The sequence below is a fragment of the Neurospora crassa genome, linkage group IV, assembly GCF_000182925.2.
Source record: "Neurospora crassa OR74A linkage group IV, whole genome shotgun sequence".
In the NCBI taxonomy this organism is placed as follows: domain Eukaryota; kingdom Fungi; phylum Ascomycota; class Sordariomycetes; order Sordariales; family Sordariaceae; genus Neurospora; species Neurospora crassa.
Genome location: NC_026504.1, coordinates 5749216 through 5771268, shown reverse-complemented (window position 1 = coordinate 5771268; position 22053 = coordinate 5749216). Strand labels below are relative to the sequence as shown.

The 22053-nt window shown below is 51.3% G+C and overlaps 5 protein-coding genes across 6 annotated transcripts; 4 read left to right on the top strand and 1 right to left on the bottom strand.

The window, feature by feature from the left end:
* Positions 1-174: 174 nt before the first annotated feature.
* Positions 175-2074, bottom strand: NCU05202 (hypothetical protein). Its single transcript, XM_957108.2, has 2 exons — positions 1094-2074; positions 175-1021 (listed from the first exon to the last, which is right to left on the bottom strand). Exons 1-2 carry the CDS (start codon positions 1630-1632, stop codon positions 478-480), a joined length of 1083 nt encoding a protein of 360 aa, XP_962201.1. The 5' UTR covers positions 1633-2074; the 3' UTR covers positions 175-477.
* A 1434-nt stretch (positions 2075-3508) lies between these two features.
* Positions 3509-5913, top strand: NCU05203 (hypothetical protein). Its single transcript, XM_957109.2, has 2 exons — positions 3509-4395; positions 4501-5913. The coding sequence occupies exons 1-2, from the start codon at positions 4281-4283 to the stop codon at positions 5595-5597; spliced, it is 1212 nt and encodes a 403-aa protein (XP_962202.1). The 5' UTR covers positions 3509-4280; the 3' UTR covers positions 5598-5913.
* A 665-nt stretch (positions 5914-6578) lies between these two features.
* Positions 6579-10212, top strand: cul-1 (cullin-1). 2 transcript variants are annotated; one of them, XM_011395838.1, is made up of 7 exons: positions 6612-6684; positions 6740-7281; positions 7352-7421; positions 7482-7498; positions 7563-7654; positions 7719-9610; positions 9673-10212. In XM_011395838.1, exons 2-7 carry the CDS (start codon positions 7211-7213, stop codon positions 9859-9861), a joined length of 2331 nt encoding a protein of 776 aa, XP_011394140.1. In that variant the 5' UTR covers positions 6612-6684; positions 6740-7210; the 3' UTR covers positions 9862-10212. The 2 variants fall into 2 exon arrangements, with proteins under 2 accessions (XP_011394139.1, XP_011394140.1); XM_011395837.1 differs by having other exon boundaries at positions 6579-7281.
* Positions 10213-16539: 6327 nt separating this feature from the next.
* On the top strand, positions 16540-20016 carry gna-3 (guanine nucleotide binding protein alpha-3). Its single transcript, XM_957112.2, has 6 exons — positions 16540-17789; positions 17849-18197; positions 18285-18413; positions 18474-18603; positions 18660-18898; positions 18959-20016. The coding sequence occupies exons 1-6, from the start codon at positions 17657-17659 to the stop codon at positions 19056-19058; spliced, it is 1080 nt and encodes a 359-aa protein (XP_962205.2). The 5' UTR covers positions 16540-17656; the 3' UTR covers positions 19059-20016.
* Positions 20017-20315: 299 nt separating this feature from the next.
* Positions 20316-21799, top strand: NCU16898 (hypothetical protein). Its single transcript, XM_011396144.1, has one exon. The coding sequence runs from the start codon at positions 20321-20323 to the stop codon at positions 21788-21790; it is 1470 nt and encodes a 489-aa protein (XP_011394446.1). The 5' UTR covers positions 20316-20320; the 3' UTR covers positions 21791-21799.
* The last annotated feature ends 254 nt before the right edge of the window (positions 21800-22053 follow it).

The following is a 22053-nucleotide window of genomic DNA, read 5'->3' as shown; positions in this document are numbered from 1 at the left end:
TAGATAGAGGTGGTATGGTAGTTGTACAAATATTGTAGTAATTACGATGCTTTTGAATATAGGAGTATAAGGGAAGGACTTTTGAGATTGGAACTTGGACACTTCGAGATGGGTAAACGGAGGGAAATAGGGTGCCCCTGGGACTATTAGTCTGAAAGCGTCGTCACAAAGCGAATTGCCTACTCCTTGGTTTAATTGCAATGGTACAATCTGTTCTTAGGGCCGCTCATGAGTATCTTGTATACTAAAGCATGTTTAAGAAGTGGATAGAACCAAGTAGTTGGTTTTCCGTAATCTCTTGTTCATAAATCATTACCTTCTCCTCTAATCGTTGACTCCAGCCTGCTCGTTGTAATGGTACCTCGCTCGTTGGTAAATGCTGCCATCATCCGTCCCTCTATAGTCATACAAATGCTAATCTTGATCTTTCATCTCGCGTCATACATCATCATAGACGTCTTTTTCCCATGTGATTCCTCACTGCGTCTTCACTTTCTCCTTCTCATTCTCCTTCTTGGTATCCTGCACCGACGGCGCATCCACCTTAACCTCCGCCCCAATCTCCTTGTTCTTCTTCTCCACCGCCGTCTCAACCTGCCAAATCGCTCGCTCCAGCTCCACTTCCAGCTCAGGCACCTCCAGCAACTGGACCATCTTCTTTGCATTCTCCTGAGACAGTAGCAAGACTTCACCATCTTCCACCTCCCTTTGTTCCAGGACATGACCCATGTTCACCCCATCCGTCTTTTCCGTGGTGGTGTTTCCACCATTAACCGCTTGGACTACCTTGGCTGGATCCGGGTGCTTGATCGTTTCCGCTTCGGGCCCCGTGGTCGGCTCAGAAGTAAAAGGGAGCGGGAAGCGCTGGGTGGAGTAGATCTCGTCGAGGATGGGCGAGGGATGGTAGGTTAAGAGGCGGGAGGCGTGTTGGAGGAGGAAGGAAATGTGTTTGCCGCCGGAGAGGGCGCGGTGGTGTGACCAGGCGCGGTAGACGAGGTAGAAGAAGGGGAGGTTGGGGACTCTGCAATTGTGAACCTGTTAGTACATTTCATGAATAGAAACACAGGGGGAAAGAAACAGGAAAAAAACGTACAAAGGTAGGATACCAATGGGAATAGTAACCGGCATCCCCGCCAAACACCACCAGAACCACTTCTTGTGATGCCCCTCCCTCTCCGTCGCCAGCTTGTGCAATATCCTGGGCACTTGTTCTGCCTTGATCAGTCCACCGGGATACACCACCTCTACTTTATCCACATCCACTTTCCCCCTCTTGCTGCCTCCCTTCTCCCCTGATTCAGTCTCGAAACCTCCCTCCGCCTGCGCCTGTTGCTGTAACAAGGCCTCAAGTTGTCGTTGCCGCGACTTTGTCAAGGGTGGCATGCTCTTCAAGGCCCATTCTTCGTATGGCAGCTTCCTAAGCAGTTGGTTTCCGTAGCTGGCCACGGCCTTTTGCCAGCCGGACTCCTTCTTTTCCCACGAGGCCCAGGTGAGAGCTGCTTTGGTTTGGATGTAGTCGCCCCATGACTGCTTTTGTTTTGTTGTGGTCGTAGAAGCGGACGATGGAGGCTGGAGCTTTTGGCAGTAGAGGAGGGTGCGCCGGGTGGAGATTGGGAGGAGGTAGAGGCGCATTTTGAAGAGAAGGGTGGTTGCGCGTGATGGCGCGCGAGGTGGTGGGAAAGAAGTGGTGGTTCGAGTAGGCACTATGTATGCTAGTCGGCGCCAAGCTGGTGATGGTTGTTGTTTCGGTTTCGAATTATGCACAAAGACGGCGGGCTTTTGTAGTCCGCGATTGTGTATGACTCCCGTCTGTCGCCACCGCGTCCCAAGCGTCGCAATCGTGAGGCCTCTCTGTCCGGGCGCAGCAGCTTCGAAGGCAAATTGGAAGCCGAACTGGCTGTGAAGTGGGATCCAATGGCTGGGATGCTCGATGGGTATAAAGTGACTGCTTGGTCCCAACAAAAACCTCAAGGGACGCTAATGGTGAAACTCCAACAGTAAACTAACGGAGGGATTGGATGATGAGGTTCGTGAGCAGTAAGTTGCTCGTCAGTTAGAATTGAATATGTTCCTGGATTGGGTTACATTTTTTTTGGGTTAGTGGATGGTTCAGTTAAGTTGTGAAGCTAGCGCGGATAAGAAACAGTGTTCCCACACTCAAACGCCTGTGCAGTCTTGGCGGACGTGTGCGTGTACACACACACACAACTTTTTGGCAAAATGGACTACTGAAACGAAAGACGAAGATGAAGGAATTCAATTATCCTATAGAAAAAACTTTTCTCTTGATAATTTTAAGTACTCTAATTCTAAATCTCAAGTCGGTTCTCTTTCATCTCCTCGTTTGGTAGAGATATAAGCAAATGAAATTTTGTCGATGGTCCGTTTTGCCAAAAAGTTGTGTGTGTGTGTACACGCACACGTCCGCCAAGACTGCACAGGCGTTTGAGTGTGGGAATGACGCAATGGGAGGCCCGGCAGGCAGAGGGCCACGGGAATCGCAGGCCGCCGGGATGGGCCTAGAACCCACCGGCCCGACAGCGAGAGGACGGGCCGTCCGAGTGTCACGGCCGGAATGGGACGGATTCAGCCCAACGACCAACGTTTTCCTAGAAGTACCTCAGCTCTAGTGTAGTACAATTGAATTTTGTACCGGAGTTACGTGATTCAATCTGATAAGCTTCTTGACAAAGTCTGTTTGACCGACACTCCTGTCATGTGTATCACAATGTCCCTGTTTTAGAGGGATCCCAGTTTTTCTGGAGACTGCATCTCGTCATCTCCAGAAAGACTGTCCTTGGCTAAAGCCCCAAAGAAAAAGAAAGATAGGTCAGCCAAGGTCACTTTGATATGGATCTCGGGTATCATTTGATATGAAGGGATTCCCAGATGCCCTACTGCTGCACGACACGTCCCCTCTGCACGCAGGCACGTGTCAAGACACTGATCTGGTCGATAACCGGGAAATGGGAAACGGGAAACCAACGGGCCCCTCCACGCACCCCGGTTTTTCTGTCCCCTGAACCAGACGCAGTGTCGTCATTGCTGTTCCTGAGCGGTTCGCTAGTGGGGGCGGCAGGGAATAGCCGGGGGCTGCAGGCTGAAAAGGCGCTGCACTAACACGCGCACTAACAGAGAAGCCCACAAAACCAAGGCAGTCCAGGCCGGCCGGCGTTCCATTCCTTGTTACGGTAGAGGTAAGTACCTCTAGGGTAGGTAGGTACCTAGGGGCCGTCAAAGCGCAGCAGCGCAGCCCCTGGGCTCAAGTTCAGTTACCTAGGTTGCCAGTGCTGCAACCATCCCATCGGCTCCCTTTCTGGGCGTCACCTCACACCCCGTCATCCGACCTTCAGCAGCCGCCAGAGGGGACCAGGGGCAGGCCAGAAGGCAGGGCAAGGGACAAGGGCAGCCCCTGGGGAGCCAGGCAGGGAGATTGGATCACGGCAACTAACTGGAAGCAGGAAAACCGGGCTGTTGTAAAGAGACGTCCTTTCCCCAGCCATTTCCACATTTTGCAAGACTTTCCCCTTCTTCATTTTTATCGATCCGTGCTCAGGTCGCCGTCGGAGTGTGCCCTTTCCCTCAGTCCAGTCCCATCCTATCTCGTTGGGACCGACCGATAAGGACAGGACCTCTCACCTCTTGCGGCCATTGATGGGAACAAAAGGTTGACGCCCTGCGACCAGAAAGCAAAAACACCCCCTAGTCGACTAACCCCCCGACGAGACCTGGAATCGCCAACAGGAACGAAGAACGGATCGGGACTTGTGCAAAGTGGAAGTGGAATGCCAGGAGATTGAAGCATCTTGACCTATCACTAACATCAATTGCTAAACCACACCGCTATGCACCGCCACTGGCACTACCACTTCCATCCCACGCCAACTCTTCGTCCTCCAGTTCCTCCTCGCCTTTTGGGGTTTCAATCCGTTGCCCTCCGATAACTGCGTGATAAAAAGACGGATCATCTTGCCGCCAATTCCCGTTTCTGATGCGCGGCTGCTGCTGCTGCCGCTGCCCGGCCACTCCGATAACCTGAGGGGTGCAGTAACCTGACCCACCCCACCTACAATAATACCTCTGCCGCCGATCCGGAGTGACTTCGACTGCACATCCCGAGCTACCTCTACCCATCGTCACGTCAACACTACTACTTGCTACTACAACTTACCCATTACGACTGGAACATCCGAGACTCTAGTTCCAAGCCGCCCGCCATCAGCCACCCCCCAACGGGCTCGGCAAACAACAAACAAAAAAAAGTAGTGTTGAGTGCCAGCATGACGGCCGCGAATCCGTCTCCTCCACGCTCGAACCAGTCCACTCCTTCTTCCGATAACACTGATGGTGACACATTGCTTCCTCCTTTGCGTCCCAAGCCAAGGACGCTGCCTCGTATGGATCCCCCACCCGACATCAACTTCCCAACATCATCTTTCTCACAATAATAAATCAGAATATGTGGTTCTGTTGCTCTGAATTCTAACTCGTGTCATGTAGCATGGATCGACTCGTATGAAGAGAGATATGGACAACCGTCCACCGGCCAGGGGGGGATCTTGAACCGACCACCCCCACGCACAGTCCAGCCACAACACAACGGCACGCCAACCGAACCACGAAGGGTATCGAAAGATGGATTCGTGTACGAACCAGATGGGCTAGAGCGGAGGAACGATTCCAAGATGAAACTGCGGCGGATTCTGAGACGCGGGGACGGCATGGAGCGCGGCCGGAAATGGGACCATCTCCGAACGGACGAACCCGTCATTCTCCACCGGAATGCGCACTACACGTCCAACTCGCCCTGGTCCGAATTCATCCACTCGTCGCAGTGGGGCCACATGCCGAATGAGCAGTCGGAAGTGGTCGACTACCAAACACTCGAGAAGCTGCAACCAAACTTGAATTTGCCCGTGCACCTGCCCGAATCCGAAGACGTTTACAAGTCTCGCACCGGGAGGAGGTCGGCCTTGTACAAGCGACTCTGGCAGCACGTCCTCCGCCATCCCTTGGTGCCGTTACTCTTCCGGTCCCTCGTACTCATCACCTCCATCTGTGCCCTCGCCCTTGCGATTCGTATCTACCAGCTCGAAGGTCGGCGGCGCTCCAACCAGCAAGAACTACAGAATCAGATTCTCGCTCGATTACGAGCCCTGCATTCAGCCTCCAATTCCGAAGGATACGTCGACCAAGAGCTTTCCCTGATAAGACAGATCTCGCCCGGGTCGTCAGAGCGGACTCAAGCGATAGTGGCGATTGCGGTGGACACGATAGCGATTCCCTATATCGGGTACATGCTCTGGGACGAATACACGGGCCGCCCATTGGGACTAAGGCCGGTGACGCAAAAGAGCGGGTTGGTGCTGATGGATGTGTTTTTCATCGTGTTCAAGGCGGCCAGCACGGCGTTGGCATATGAGGTGTTGGTTTATCATAACAGTCAAGATCGCTTCACGGACCATTTCAGCCAGGCGCTGGCCGCGTTTCAGCTGCTTGGGCTTTTTTTCTGGTTGACCAACTTTACGGTCAATGTGTTTAGGCTGGTAGTAAAGCTGGGAGGCGGAGATGATTTGGAGACTCAGAGGGGAAGGTAATGACGGTTATAATGGGCGGTCAAGCCCCGAAGGATATTGAGAGGGAAAGAAAAACAAAGCGGGGGAGATGAATCACGTCGAACGTCTCCAACCACCCGCATGGGAGCATACTTACTTGCATTTTCTCGTACTTTGTCGATACCTCAGCACGGTTCTGCCTCTGTGTTCTTTTGGGTGGGGTTTTTGGATTAGCAAATTAGCATACAGCGGTAACAAATAGTGTTTGATCAGTTGGTAATGTTGGTGATGTTGATATTAGCAAGGATGGTGATGATTATTACTCGATTGTATATGCATTATGAGACATGAAAAGGGGAACGGATAGCGAAAGATTTGACATGGTAAGGAGATATCATATTGCCTGCCGTGAGCTCCCAGCAGAAAAATACATGCAGTTTAATCGAATTCTGGCCACCAATGGTGTCCTTCTACAACATTAGCGGTTAAAGGGGCTGTAAACGGCTGACCTACCTCTACCTACAAGTAGCTACATCGTTGTCACTGTTCTGCTTTCTTGTATGTAAAATGCCCCGCCAGCTGTACATATGTGCCATCCCCATATTTTATTACTTCAGTTCCGGTTATTGTATTCATATTGAGAAGAAACATGGTATTATATCAATATAAGGTACATACCTTCATCAGATCTGTTAGCCGCCATTGTTAGATGTACCGGTAATGACGGAATGTACACTAGATGGTCGCCCGTCCCGCATCGCAGGGCATAGGTCGTCTCCATCCCCGCCACTTTCCCGTCCATGGTTGGTTCCCCACAATTTTGCGTGTTCGCGGTGGACGTTTACTGGCGGGGGGGCCACTGCTCTGGAGCCTCCATGCTGCTTGCTGTCAGTGTCAATCGATGCCTGCCACGCCGCTGCAGCCTGAAAACCGTCAACGAACGACGGCATCGCTCTATCATCCGGGCATCGACCACGGCAGCAGCAGCAGCAGCAGCAGCCTCGGGGGGCCAATCTGGAAACTGGAAACTCCACTCTTCAACTTGATTACCTACACTCAGAACAGAACATTGAAACCTGTCAGAACACCACCACAACAACAACAACAACAACAACAACAACCAGCCAAGGTACCTACCTCTACACCTCACCTCTAGGCTGCGACCTCACACCCGTCACTCCAAGGGAACAATCCTTTCTTCACCCGACCCGATATCCGATCAACCCGTCTGTCTGTCTGCTCACGGTCACGGTCCTTCTCCCAGCCGACACCGACGGACCTAAGGACGTGGTGACCCCCGCCATCCATCCGACCTTCCAGACCTGTGGCGCGCCTCATCGCTCAGGACGAGCTTCTACTTCTACGCCTCTGGCTGCCACCCAGTCCATTTACCCTTCGTCACCGGTCGCAGTCAACGCGCTTCCAACCTCAAGAACGACCGGTCGCCCAGATCAAACTCGTTCTTGCCCCCCCGACAGCCTCTGGACGAACACACGCGACCCAACACGACCTGGTCAGCTTGAGTTTTCTCACGGATTACGCCCCTCGTCCACCACCACTTGTCAGCCGGCATATTATTCCCAACATCGCATTCTTTCTTCGATTCCCGGCGCACGATCGCTCTTCAAACGAACATACACATAGACACAACAAACATGCCTCCGGCAACCATGATGATGGGGGCGTACGGGCAGCAGCCTTCTGGCAGTGATGGTATCGACAGCACGTATGTTTTCGCTCTCTTCGCTGCTGGCCCCTCTGCCTCCAAACAGCCGTACTGACCCTCTGCCAATCAGTTGGCCATACTTGCAGTCTAGTATCAACAAGATCATGACCAACCTCCAAGAAGGCCTCGACATGAGCAGTGTATGTTTCTTCCTCGCCCATCCGTCCACGTTACCCCCCGCTAACACACGCCGTTTGTAGTACATGGGAATCTACACGTTAGTTGGACGGATGCCCTATTTGTCTATACACTCCTTCAACATGGTACTAACTGCGGCATAGGGCGGTGCACAACTTCTGCACATCGCAGAAGGCCAACGGCGGTAGCAGCAGTCCGAGTAATCACCTTCCGGGAATCGGGGCCCAGAGAGGGGGTATGTTGTCTTTCCCTGCATTTGCCCGTTAAACAGATTGAGCAAGAGGACTAACATGCACCAGCCCATCTGCTTGGTGAGGACTTGTACAAGAAGCTGGCCAACTACCTGACAGACCACCTTAAGCACCTAGTCTCCGAAGCGGAGGCTCACAAGGACGAGGCCTTGTTAGCTTTTTACATTCGCGAATGGCAACGCTACACCAACGCCGCCAAGTATATCCACCATCTCTTCAAGTACCTGAATAGACACTGGGTTAAGCGCGAGATGGATGAAGGGAAAAAGAACATTTACGACGTCTACACGCTCCACCTTGTTCAGTGGCGTGACGTGTTGTTCCAGGCTGTCTCTAAGAAAGTCATGGACGCCGTTCTCAAGCTAGTGGAAAGGCAACGCCTCGGTGAAACCATCGAGTACACCCAGATCAAACAGGTGGTCGATAGCTTCGTCTCACTCGGTATGGACGAAGGCGACAACACCAAGACGACGCTGGAAGTGTATAGGTACCACTTTGAAAGGCCGTTCCTGGAGGCGACCAAAGTCTTCTACCAAAACGAAAGCAAACAGTTCGTGGCCGAGAATAGCGTTGTCGAGTACATGAAGAAGGCCGAGGCTCGCCTGGCTGAGGAGGAGGAGCGCGTACGCATGTATCTGCATCCAGATATTGCCCTACATCTGAAGAGGACTTGCAACCAGGCCCTCATCGCGGAGCACTCTACCCTGTTGCGTGAAGAATTCCAGGCCCTGCTGGACAACAACCGAGAGGACGACATGAGGCGGATGTACAGCCTCCTTTCTCGCATTCCCGACGGTCTGGAGCCTCTGCGGACTCGTTTCGAGGCCCATGTTCGCAAGGCTGGTTTGGCGGCTGTTGCCAAGGTGGCTGCAGACGCCGACAAGCTGGAGCCCAAGGTCTACGTCGACGCTCTGCTTGAGATCCACACTCAGTACCAGGGGTTAGTTGAGCGCGCTTTCAACAAGGAGCCTGACTTCACCAGATCTCTAGACAACGCGTGCAAGGAGTTTGTGAACCGGAACGAGGTCTGCAAATCGGGCTCCAACAAGTCACCGGAACTGCTGGCCAAGTACACGGACGTGCTTCTCCGCAAGAGCAGCACCGGAGTGGAGGAGGCGGAGCTCGAGAACACGCTGACGCAGATTATGACTGTGTTCAAGTACATCCAGGACAAGGACGTGTTTCAAAAGTTCTACTCACGCATGCTGGCGCGCCGCCTCGTACACAGCAACTCCAACTCGGACGATGCCGAGACCTCGATGATTTCCAAGCTCAAGGAGGCCTGCGGCTTCGAATACACCAACAAGTTGCAACGCATGTTCCAGGACATGCAGATCTCCAAGGATCTCAACACAGGCTTCAAGGAGCACGTCGCCTCCCTCAACATGGACGGCAAGCCGCTCGACTCGACGTACTCTATCCTCGGCACCGGTTTCTGGCCGCTCGTTCCGCCAAACACCAGCTTTGTTGCGCCCGCCGAGATCTCGGCCGACTGCGATCGGTTCACCCGCTTCTACAAGAACAAGCACGAAGGCCGCAAGCTCACTTGGCTGTGGCAGCTGTGCAAGGGCGACATCAAGGCGAATTATATGAAGGGCGCTAAGATGCCCTATATCTTTAGCGTGTCGGCGTACCAGATGGCCATCTTACTGCTTTTCAACGAGAAGGACCAGTACACGTTCGAGGAGCTTGCGAGCATCACTCAACTCAACGCGGACGTGCTTGAAGGCGCCCTAGGCATATTGGTCAAGGCCAAGGTTCTTACCGCGGAGGGTGGAGAAGGTGGCAAGATTGGACCGGGAGCGACGTTTTCGCTCAACTACGACTTCAAGAACAAGAAGTATCGCATCAATTTGAATGTGGGCATGAAGAGTGAGACCAAGCAGGAGGAGGCGGAGACGAACAAGACGATCGAGGAGGATCGCAAGTTGCTGTTGCAGGTGTGTGACCCCCTACACCCAGTAAGCGTGTTGATTAGAAAGCTAACGCAGAAACCACACAGTCCGCTATCGTCCGTATCATGAAGGCGCGCAAGAAGATGAAGCACCAGCAGCTTGTCTCGGAAACCATCAACCAGATTAAGGCACGATTCATGCCCAAGATTGGCGACATCAAGAAGTGCATTGAGATCTTGCTCGATAAAGAGTACCTGGAGCGGTTGGAGGATGATGAGCTTGGGTATCTTGCCTAAGTGGTCTCTGATGCTGTGGTAGGACCAACCACAGATACAACAACCTCGGAGTCTGGGTACTGAAGCGGTTATCACCAGAAGAGACAACGTGCGGGGTAAACAAATTAACAATGATCAAGCGGGAAAAAGTACGAATTAACTAGCCTCGATAGAATTCACACATACCGGTATTGAACAACCAGCGTGCTTTGTTTGTTAGTTTGTGATCTCAAGCGAGAGAGAGGGTGTGCTGGAAGGTTGAAGAAGTTGAGAAGAAGAAGAATAGAGATTAGCAGAAGGATTTGGGAAGGGGAAGGACAAAGAGTTAATGACAAATACCATTACAGATCACACATACTTACTATTACCCCATTATGAGTCCCTGTCTGCATGTGCTTCTATTTGGTCTTTGTAGAAGTGATTCAAGTTGTTTGACGCCGGTGAAGACTGAAAACATAACCGTGTTAGGTAGTAGGTAGTAATAGAAGAAACGAATCTTCACTTTACCCGACCCAACGAAGCCAGGCTATGAAGCGATACTTCTATGCTGCCTTCTATATAGTAGCTATGTTGGTACAGATACCTCCATGTACGGTAGCCACAACACTGACTAGAGGTAACTTACGGTATGCACTCACTGCGGTAAATCCCAAGGTAGGTAGGTACCTACCTCTAGATCACTTTGGTTGTTTTAGAAACTGCCCAGACTCTCACTCAGGGAAGGGAATGAACGAACCTTGCTCGAGCCTTGGTGTTTGTACACTAACTACCTCTACCTACCTAAACCGATAACTAAGTAGTGACTTTGTAACTTCAAGCATGATGATGGAAGCTGTCCCTAGGTATACTGCAACTCAACGACAACTGAGGTGACTGGACTTTGGGTAAGTAGCCAAGATAGTTGGTGGACAAGTTGATTACCGGATTATTTGACTAGGTACCTTACACAGTTACTGCCCCTTGGTGAGCGCTGCTGCTGCTGGGTGTTGGGTACCTACCTACCTAGGTACCTACCTAGGTATTATGAGGTGGGAAAGTCGCCATGTTACGTTCTTCCTCCCTTTCTTTCTTTCCTCGGAGCCTTTCCGCTCGCTCCATTCCATGTGTCAATCAGTCACCTAGACTAGTCTAGGTAGGTAGGTAGTGTCTTCTCGGATTCGTTTCCGCCCTCTTGTCTGTAGGCCGGGCACTCACGCACCTACCATAGTGTAGGTAGGTACCAGTAGGTATTCTCATAATCCCAGCGAGGTGCGGAAACGGAGTTACTCGTCAGTTCCAAATTGTATACCCACATACTTAGCTAACATAGCTAGGTAGTTCATCTCTTATGCTGGTTTGATTCCCTTTACATATGTTGTTCGTCACCTTAGCGTGTACTGTACCTAGTGTAGTGTAGTGTAGTGTAGTCAAGTTCCGGCCAGGCTACAAAACGAATTACTGTTACGACATCTGAGACATCCTATTTGTATCTAATCCCTTTTAAAGCCTTTTTAGTCCATTTTGGTTCTTTGAGTCCCTTTTCCGCCCTTTTAGCATCAAAACAAGCGAGAGATCAATGTCATGTGCTGGGGGCGTGCTGTGGGCGCGTCTGGTGCTGGACGGAAAAAAAGGTCCTATCCCATGATGATCTACGATGGGTGATATCGGAGTATGGGCTCGATTAGACTTGGAAGGCGACCTAGTACTAAGTCATTGTGCGTTTGGCACAGTGCCGGGTGCACAAAACAGGTACAGTACAGTCTTTCGACAGGCAGTCGGCCCGTGGTTGTTTGTAGTGTAGCTGTTTGTGGTGTGGTGTAGTGTTGTTAGTTCAGTAGGGGTTAGCTTGGTCCACTGATCGATTTTAGGGAGCATGGGTTAGCGAGAGTATTCGTGGAGAAGGGGAAGTGTGCGTGAATTGGTATGCTTTTTTTTCGAAACCGGTCAAGTGTCCGATGTAGGTTGTATTTGTTGGTCGTCAAACCCTAAAAGATATTGACATGTTTTGGCATCCTAAACCTGCTTGTGTCAATGTGGGAGTGAGAGCGGGACAAGCGTCATGCTGCCTTCCACATGTCACATATAGTTCTGATCAGCTTAAGGACATCTAAATCTAGATAAAGGTAGGGTATGAGGAAGTAAGGCGATACTACAAAGGCCATATGACACCCCTGTCCACGAACCAAACCTTCGGGACCGGGTTATTGATCACTCATCAATAGTCGTCACTTTGGTGTTTCCTAATATGCGATCAGTAGATGCATAATGCCATTGAACATTTAGCGGTCCGGTAAAAATGACGAGGTCGGTCTGGTGAAGCGTATCCAAGCATTTTAGCTTGTTTTGTTTCCCCCCTATTGGCCTCAGATCACATCGAGGAACTTCCTGCTTGGTTATTATATTGCGGACGTTGAGTTTGCAGGTGGTACCGTGTGAGCACTAGTGTAAGCATAGAGGTACCTATCATTCGACTGTTAGTGTTCTTTGATTTGAAAGCCGCAAATCCCAAATTCGAACATCAGCACAACGCCAATCTGTTGAATTCGGTCATCCTGCCAGCTACCACTCGTGCAGCCAACGGTGGTGGAATATATAAATAGAGCCAAAGAGCCTTGCCCCGTTCCGTCCACCGAGCTGTGGCCATGCGTTCCGCAGGAAGAGCAGAATCGAACCGGAAGAGAAAGCGATAAGAAAAGGCTGCGTGGCGCAATCGTCAACGGTGAATCGTCCAAATCAACCGCCAACGGCGCTTCTATATGGTGCGTGCTGCGTATGTGTCACCATAAGCCATCGGGGAACGATCTGACTGCAGAACAGTCATATCCATCCAACTGCAGCGAGGAAACGTCCTTGAGTACCGTACGGTGCAGCTACGGCTTCTGCTGCAGGATATGGCTCCCAGTTGATGATGTCGGTTGTCAAAGAGAACAATGAAACTGTGAACAACATTGAACCAACATCTGAAAGAAAACGACAATCACTTGAAACCGTTGAGAGTTCTCCGGAAATCTGAAAGGAGTCGCTTTCGCCTGGCAGGGCGCGGAAGGACGGAAGGGCGGAAGAGCGGAAGGGGTTGTAGTGTAGCTAGGTAATCTCCTTGGATGGTCTGAATGTAGTTAGACAGGCCAAGCAGCCAAGGCAGGGGATCTTGATGCTTCGTTTTACCGGACTTGGTGAAGAGGGTCAGGGGGGGATGCAAGGAACAAAAAGCCCAAAACTGACAAGTGACCGATTCTTTGCTACACTTTTAGCGCGAACCAGTCCCAGGCCAGTCTAGCGTGTTCTGTAGATGATGGAATTTGTGATGTACTGTGACAGATGTACGCATAACGCATAAGTGTTCTATATTTGAAAGTGGAAGACGCGGAACTGAATTGTATCATTGAAGCGCTGAAGAAGGGGTTTCCGCTTTCTTTGTATGTAAAGACGGGAGTCCAGACCATGTTTTGTCACATATCCAGATCGATAAGCCGCCTCCATCCAGTATCGTATCGCAGCAAACGCCGGAGAAAAACCCAAACAAATGGACCTTAACAATGGCATTATAAACCAGGGATCTTGCGAATGGAACCTCTCTCCATTATGTAGGTATGAAGTTTGTCCAACTTTTTTTTTTTTTTTTGAAAAGATGCCAAAAGTCGCCATCTCCAATCAAGTCAGGTATGTACCTGGATAAGGACGACCGACTAGGGTTTCATCCAAAGCCCCTAGTTCATTCATCACCAAACCTAATGGCCCCCCCTGCTGGGAACACCCAGGTTGCCCTCGCTTTTGGGATACCAAATGACGGAAAACGGGAATTGGCTTCTTCGCATACACGTGGTGGTAGCTTGGCTGGGTCGGGGGTGCTAGGGTCGGGGATCTGGTAGACTTGGATGGTGATCTAGGGTTCCCATGAGTGATAAGTGAGTGAGATGTGATTGCTGGGTAGCGCATGGATGATTTGTCTAGATGGACTTTTTTTGAGAAAAGAAACAAGATCGCCATCATAAACTCCGAAGCATGTTTCGCTCCTCTCCAGAGTATGGTGTTTCGTCGGTGCTATTCTTGTCTGCATGAAGAGACGGGCAAGACGAGTGTTTGAGCAGTCGGTGTTTGGTCTCATCATGTATCCGCTTGGAATTGACCATGGAAACACGTGGAGTAGTTCACGGTGATTAGTACACATCACCCCTGGTTTGTTCGTTAGCTTGGTACCTACTTACAGGGTTTTCGAACAGGGGGAACAACAAAAAGTAAATGCCTGATAATTATACCGATTATAGAAGGTAATGAGGTGAAAATTGTAAATGATTGGTGATTCTAGTAGTTTTTGGCTAGAAAGAGAGGTTTGTGTGCGTGTGTGTGAATCCCTTCTATCAACTCGTTCTAACGTTAAAATCTAGCGATTTCGGCCAATCAAATCGCGCGAATAGACCTTTCTGACCGTGTTACCCCCCTGTAGAAGGATGTGGGGCGTGTCCTACGCTAACAAACAAACCAGCATTGATGTGTACAGCTTGGTGTGACAGTAACTTGAGTAGCCGAGTACTGTGTTGCATCGAATCCGAATGTCTTCCTCGTTTGAGAGAGAACGTTGCGCGTACCGTACTCGGCTGGGTCGCCTTAACGCGGACACACGTGTGAAGGTGGTACAAAGTATGTGAAAGCTCATGAAGCGGACGAAATGAACCTGGAGATGCGAAAGGGCAATCAGGGACTTCCCCGGACCGTGGAAATGAGCGAGGTGGGAGTACCCGCCAGAGGCCGCCAGAGTGAGGAGTCGAGGATGAAGACTTGAGTTTTTGTGATGGGAGAAGGGAGGAAAACCGCCGAGTACGGAGCTCCTTCTGGGAAGCAAAGAGGAGTTCAGTAATCTCCAACCGATCCACTTTTCCTTGACCTTACACCCGCCAACCGTTTCCCCAAGGAGCGGGGTGCACGGGCCATCTCAATCAACAGCGGGACTTGTCATTGGGGGACCTTGGACAGACAGCTTGGACACCATCTCGCGGCGGATATAAGTTGAAGAGCAAAAAGGTCCCATGGGGACAGTGTAGTACCGTAGGCACTGATTAATATGAGTGAGCTGACGGCGGAAAAGGCACGAAAATGGTGAGGTGCTTCAGGCAATGGGAGCAACGAGGAGAGAAACTGGAGGCTATTCGGAAAGTGGATGTTTTGCCCATCGGCTCCGTAACAAGCTGGACCAGCTGGGCCTTGGTGCCGTCCAATTGTGGCTTTTGATCGGACACTAGACGCAGATTTTCTCAAGATTGACAACCGTCGACAATCATTGCTTTGCCTGCAAACGGTCAACCGCCAAGAGAGTAAAAAGCAGCTATGAGGACGCCGGTCTTTTTGCATCCTGGTATTGATCTGCCAAGTGTTTGTAGAGAGTCAGTTGAGACATGAATGTCGTCACGGTCATGTCTGACTGTCTGTTCTCGGGGGCGGAGGCGGCGTAGGGGGCAAGGTGAAAGTTCATGATACATAAAACCCGGCGCATTGAGTTGCGAGACACGGCCGAGAACCACTCGGCGCCCCTTTACCTGCCTCAAGTCATCTTCCATGCCTGTCGCCTCGTGGCAGAGCTGAAGAAGAAAGCCCCCAAGGGAACGGACCCCAACTCAATATGTAGAGGTAGCCACAGCTAGGTACCTAGCTATGACCTGACAAGGCGAGACCCATGGTGGACACTCTTGCGTGACCCAAGAATTAGATTCGGGTATCGATCAGGAAATCAGTAATATCGCCGGGTCACAGACTGGCACGGTACGTTCGTTGTAGTCGTCCTCGTCCTCGTCGTCGTCGTCGTCGGGGTCACTGTCATGGTTCACGCTAAGGATTTAATGGGCAGTGGAGTGAGATCGGCAGTGTTCAGAGCGCAACGAAGGGGACTGGTGGTTTTTATAACCGGTGGAGCTGACTCCCGAAGATGTGGCTCCTGCACTCCTCTTCTAGCGGCTCCTTCCAGACATTGGCGCCTTTCCCCTCATCCAACGAGGAGACGAGTAGCTGTTGCCAGAATACCGTATAGGGTCTAGCGGGGCTTACGCCAGGCGGAGCTCGCTGCCCCCACTATGTCTTGGCGACACCTCGGAATTACATCCAATAACAAAAGGCCTGCCTTCCACTTTGGCCTCCAAGTATTTTCCCCAACAGCGCTGGGATTTATGTAGACACAAGGTCCTATAATAGTGTAGTGCTGTTTCATTCAGGTAATTAGCCCTGTGCTGGTGACACTCACTTGTTTAAGCAAGCGTGCGAAGTGCTAGCACAATTGCGGCTTAGCATACCTACCTCTAGTGTACCTAGGCTTTCGTCAGGAGGGCTGCACTCACTGCCCTGCCCTGAGAAGTGAAGCTGAGTGGAGGAGAGTGGTGGATCTGCCGTTCAACTGCCGCACCACCCAACAATGCTCCTCATTGGCTCCCTTGCCTCTTGGCCTCTTCAAGCCTTCCGCAGTTCCAAACCAAATGAGCCTTTCCAGCCAATCCAGCGTTTGTCGGCCGTCGCTTTGCTCACTGCAGTCACCAGTCGGTGCTACAGTACGGCTGCCTTCCATCATTACCTAGTATTTGCTTTTCCTCCTTCGTCGGTTTTCACTGCCTCATCTCCCGATTTTCGACTTTTCTTCCTTCCAGCATCCGGGCACCTCGCTGCTTCGTCTGTATCCACGCAGGGACTTCCACACTGTAAGTACCTTGCCTAGAGGTATGTACTGCAGTCTGCAGCGAACTTGAAACCCATCGATCCAAACCCGACAGCACAAGTGTCAAGGCATCCAATCCTTCCACTTTGACTGGCGTCAACTCGCTTAAAGCGGCCTGCCCTAGCAATTCACCATCGTATTGACAAAGGCGCTGGATCTGCGCATTTTAGACCGGGTAGTCGGTGACAATAACACGAACCCGGACCACTTTGCTTTACTGGCCGCCGGGCAACCTGGAACACTCGGGGATCCAGTGAGGGCATAGTGTCCAGTACAGTGACCCCAGCACCCCCCCGTTTTTTGTCGCGACCTGGGCATCCCGACCTGGGCATCCCGACCTGGGCCCCCCCATCCATCTCCTCCGTCCCGCAAAACTTAACAAAAGGTATACTGGCTGCCTGCCTGCCTGCCTGCCAATTCACCTCTACCTCACCTTTTGGCCTTACCTACCTCCCGTCCGTCAATTATTCCCGACACCACTACAACCAACCAACCAACAACCCATCTCGCCTTTCAATCCATTGCGGCGTCCGTCGATTTTCTTTGTCGCCGACCCTTTCGAAACCGTTTACCGACGGCGCGCGTGCACGCCAACCAACTGACTGTCGGAATCGGCGACTGCCAGCCAAAGAAAGACTGCCAACCAGCGAGAGAGAGAGGCGACGAACGGCTAACGATCCATCCAAACGATTCGGACTGCATCCACTCAAGACGTCACAACCAAATCCAACCACCCGTGGTCCCTGTTGTGTCGACTTACTTGGAGAGCCTCCCACCGAACACACAAGTCGCCAAAGTCAACCTTACAAAACTGCCCATCAATTGCGTCAGTCGACCAAATCATCTTGAACCCGTATTTTTCTCGTCGCCCATTTCCGGGGATTCCAGCTACAAGGAAGGCGATTGACGGACGACGACGACGAACAAGTCTGCCCCTGGTCGACAAAAGTAAAGGCCGAGGAAGGGTTATTCGAGCGACGAAGCTGAACTGCACATCACACCAAACATTCGCCAGGAAAAAAAGTCGTCTTCATGGTTTTCTAGAACAGACCCGTGAACAGACGAGCATCTTCTTATCCGCCAGGTCCAAGTTCCCGGCCATCATCGGCTGCCTCATCTAGCCACCGCAGTCGAAAGGGATTGATGATCAAGATGGGCGCATGCATGAGCAAGAACGACGAGGAGACGGAGCAGAAGAAGAGGAGCCAGAAGATCGATCGCGACCTAGAGGAGGACTCCAAGAAGCTACGGAAAGAATGCAAGATTCTACTTTTGGGTGCGTACCCCTGTTGTCCTTCGCTAAAAACGTTTTTGCTAACATGCGTGCGCGTACAGGCTCCGGCGAGAGCGGTAAATCGACCATTGTGAAGCAGATGAAGATCATACATCTCAAGGGCTATTCAGATGAGGAGCTCACAAATTACCGACCAACCGTCTACAAGAATCTGTTGGAATGCGCAAAGGCGGTTGTGAATGCTATGCACCAGTTTGATATCCAGCCAGCAGATCCGTCGCTACGGCCCTACGTCGAGTTCTTGCAGGACTACAACATGGAGGGGTGTCCACCAGGACAGTCGATAGACCCCAAAGTCGGCACAGCTATCCAGGCACTATGGAATGATCCAGCAAAGGAGCAACTCATGGAGAGGCAAACAGAGTTCTATCTTATGGACTCTGCAGAATAGTGCGTGTCCGGTTTTTTTTCTTTTTTTTTCTTTTTTTTTTTTTTTTCTTCTTCTCCATAGGAGCTCACGTTCGCTGACTTGCACAGTTTCTTCACCGAGGTCATGAGGATTGTGGCCGAAGACTACCGACCAAATGAAATGGATGTACTTCGCGCCAGAACAAAGACGACGGGTATCTACGAGACAAGATTCAAGATGGGGCAGCTCAGTATCCAGTAAGTGTGCCTGATAGACATCTGTTACCCTCGTGCCCCTCAGCTCACACAATGATCTAGCATGTTTGATGTGGGCGGGCAACGTAGTGAACGCAAGAAGTGGATTCACTGCTTCGAAAACGTCACATCCATCATCTTCTGTGTTGCCCTGAGCGAGTACGACCAAGTATTGCTCGAGGAGAGCAGTCAGGTATGTCCACCAACCACGTCACCCCCTGGTACAGAGATGGTGCTAACATGTAACAGAACCGCATGATGGAGAGTCTGCTGCTCTTCGATTCGGTCGTCAATTCACGGTGGTTTATGAGAACGAGTATCATCCTGTTTCTCAACAAGGTCGACATCTTCAAGCAGAAACTGGGGCGGTCACCTCTAGGGAACTATTTCCCGGATTATTCCGGTGGAAACGACGTCAACAAGGCCGCCAAGTATCTATTGTGGCGGTTTAACCAGGTTAACAGGGCTCACCTTAACCTATATCCTCAGTATGTCCGCTCCATCTGTCCTGTCTTGGTGTATGCACCATCATGCTAACATTGTCACAGCTTGACACAAGCCACCGATACCTCCAACATCCGTCTCGTGTTTGCTGCCGTCAAGGAAACCATTCTCAATAACGCCCTTAAAGACTCCGGTATTCTATGATGAAAGACCCTTTTTTTTCGCTCACGCATCTTCTTCCTCTTTCTCGCAACAGCGTTCGGAATATTACCAAGTCCTCCCTTCTTGCATGACTCGGCGTTTTAAAGGGGTGGTAGCTGTCCGGCTAGCCGGCTAGCAAAAGCACGGCGGTGACAGCAACGGAGGCGGCGGTTGTTGTTTCTTATCATATCTTAGGGTTCACGCGCGTTTGGAACGTTGCCAACCTGAGGTTTGCTTTTGCTTCCCATTGGTTTCTCTTTTCCATTAGCATGCATTCATCTGAGCGACAGGCAGCGCCATCAACCATACCCTACCAAACGGAACTTATTGTAATCTTGTTTACGCACCATTTTGTTTGTTTTGCGCCGACGCAGAACAGCATAGGAGCATCTTTTTTTTTTCTTCTTCACGGCGGCGACTGGATCGACTGAGCAGGTCCTTGCTTTCTCTTTTTTTTTTTGTACATTCCTTTTCAACCGCATTTACAAGAAAACGGAAGGTGGAGAAGAGACATTGTCCTCAAAAGGTGTCACTGTACTCTCATGGGGAGATGCATGGCAAAACAAGAAAGATGTCTGAGCTAGTAGAAAGCCAGGGAGTTGAAAAGGGAACATTGTTCGCCTCCCAGTGAGGTTTTGGATCCTGCATTGAAATGCGGTCCGAGGTATCCCCAGGCCCATCCAAGAGATGGGAAGGTGGGCGCAAAGAAGGAGAAGAAGCCATGATGTTCACGATTTCGTTAACTGTCTCTGGTAGTAGTGGGAGGCAGATAGAGAGAGAGAGAGAGTAGGAGACAAAACTACTGTTTGTTCGTCACAAAGAGACTCACGCAGGATACCTATCTGATGAAAGTAAAGGTCTCTTGGAACAAACAAGGGTGCTCTTTTTTTACCTTATTAATGAGATGATTATCAAGTGGAATAGAGATGCTGCATCTGAGACATACGAAAAGCGCTGGCAGTTTGCTAGCAGTAGTATCTTGGCACGTCGTCCGTCGGTATAGAATAGGAACTCGACGGACGGACGGAGAGACAGACAGACAGTTTAAAGTGGTTGAAAGCAAATAAAGAAACACATACGGCTACCTATAGCCACTGGAAAACTCGGGATCCCGTTCGCTCTCCTAATCGCGGAAGGAAGATGTGATCGCCCCGGTGGAACCGGACACGTGGAGAAGCACGGCACGGCCCCTATAAGTTGAAGATGCTACCACTCATACACCTCGCTACTCCTTCTTTTACCGTCTACCTACCTAGGTACCATACATGAAGACTACGAGATACTCGACATCACGGCAAAAATCATGCCAACCATGCTCCAACGCCAAAGCGAAATGCGATCGCAAGGCAACATCATGTAGCCGATGCACGCTACGAGGACTAGCTTGCACGTACTCGCAGGCATCTTTGTCTGGAGGTTCCCAAGTTTCTCTCGAAAAAACGGAGACAAGAGGCAGCCTGGTTTCCGTATCGGGGAGCCTCCCGCTTCATGGCTCAACTCCCGAGCCGAATGTTGCCATGTCACCGACAACACAGAGCTCAAGTCTTTATCTTGCCGGTGAATCTACGGCATGTATCCAGCCTGCTGGAGCTACTAGTCTCGATGGCCTAGTCAGCCCGGCTTCAACAAACCTTGCAGACACGAGCCGGTCCGCTCATCCAAGACGGCACCAAGTTACATCCACCCATACCACCCGAGGAGGAGGAGGGTCAGCTGCACATGTCCTCGACTTCTCACATGTCGATCTCGTGTGTCCCATTAACGCGAATGACATCCAAAACCGCTGGCTCAAACCTTACGTAGAGGTAGCTGTCCCCGGGCAGACGGCCAAAACGCTTTCCCCGAGCATCACAGCCTTCACATATAGAATCCTCAAATCGTACGCGGCTGTTGCGGTCCGAGGCGGCGGCCATAGCCTCCCGCCGTTTCTACACCCAGTTCATGTGCGTCACACATTACCAAACACACCAGCGCTCTCGACTTGCTTAAGCCTGATTCGGAGCTGCGAAAAGCCGCTGCCTGGCAGCGAAGGAGTCCTTGCCGAGGTTTTGCAGCGCGAGATGAACAAGCTCTATGAGCAATACGGCCACAACACTTGCGATGCTGATGATGATGATGATGATGATGATGATGATTCGGCGCAGCTGCTTGCGGCATTCCAGGCTTACTTGGTGTACACCTTGGTCTTGTACTATCGACTCCATGTCGGCCGGGATGCTGCGGACCACCCTTTCCTCCGACTACAACAAGCAATGATGCATCTCCAGAAGATTGCATGCGCCTGTTCGGCGCGGGGGCTAGTGTGCTCGGCCGAACAAGACGGACATGGAGGAGCACAAGGAGCCCGGCGGCCGAGGTGGGAAACGTGGATCGTGGCCGAGACGAAACGGCGAACGCTCTACACCATGTATCTTTTGGACAACATGCTCACTGCCAAAGAGGGTCTTCCGACTTTTCTTGGCACCGAGTTGCGAGGACTACCGGCGCCAGCAAGCAAAGCTCTGTGGCAGGCATCAGCTCGGGATGAGTGGGAAAAGGCATACAACTTGCACGTGGCCGAGTGGCCACAAACGGAGGGTGGTGGCCTTTGCATCGATGAGCTTTGGGCAGTTCCAGCAGACATGGATGAGGCGGGCTTGGTGGAAAGGCGCAGGAGAGTGGACCAGTGGTTGGAGGGTGTCGATGAGTTTGGGACAATGATGTATGCGGTGACGAGTTGCACGCATGGAGGCTAATTCTTGTTGAGAGGGCCGTCAAAAAGCCGTTGGTTTGCGCTTTGCTTTAGGGGTTATAAAAGGAGGATGTGGGCTGAATTCTTGTATCTGAGTAAGGTAGTTGCCGTACGTCTGATACCCTTCGGGAGATGGAAGTAGACATCGTCATCATCATCAATAGCACTGGTTACGTGTTTCGAAACCTCAACTCCAAATGCCGGTAAAGGCTCTAGACTACATACCTAACCAACACAAAAGTTGGTCTGGCTACTGCTCCGGAGTTG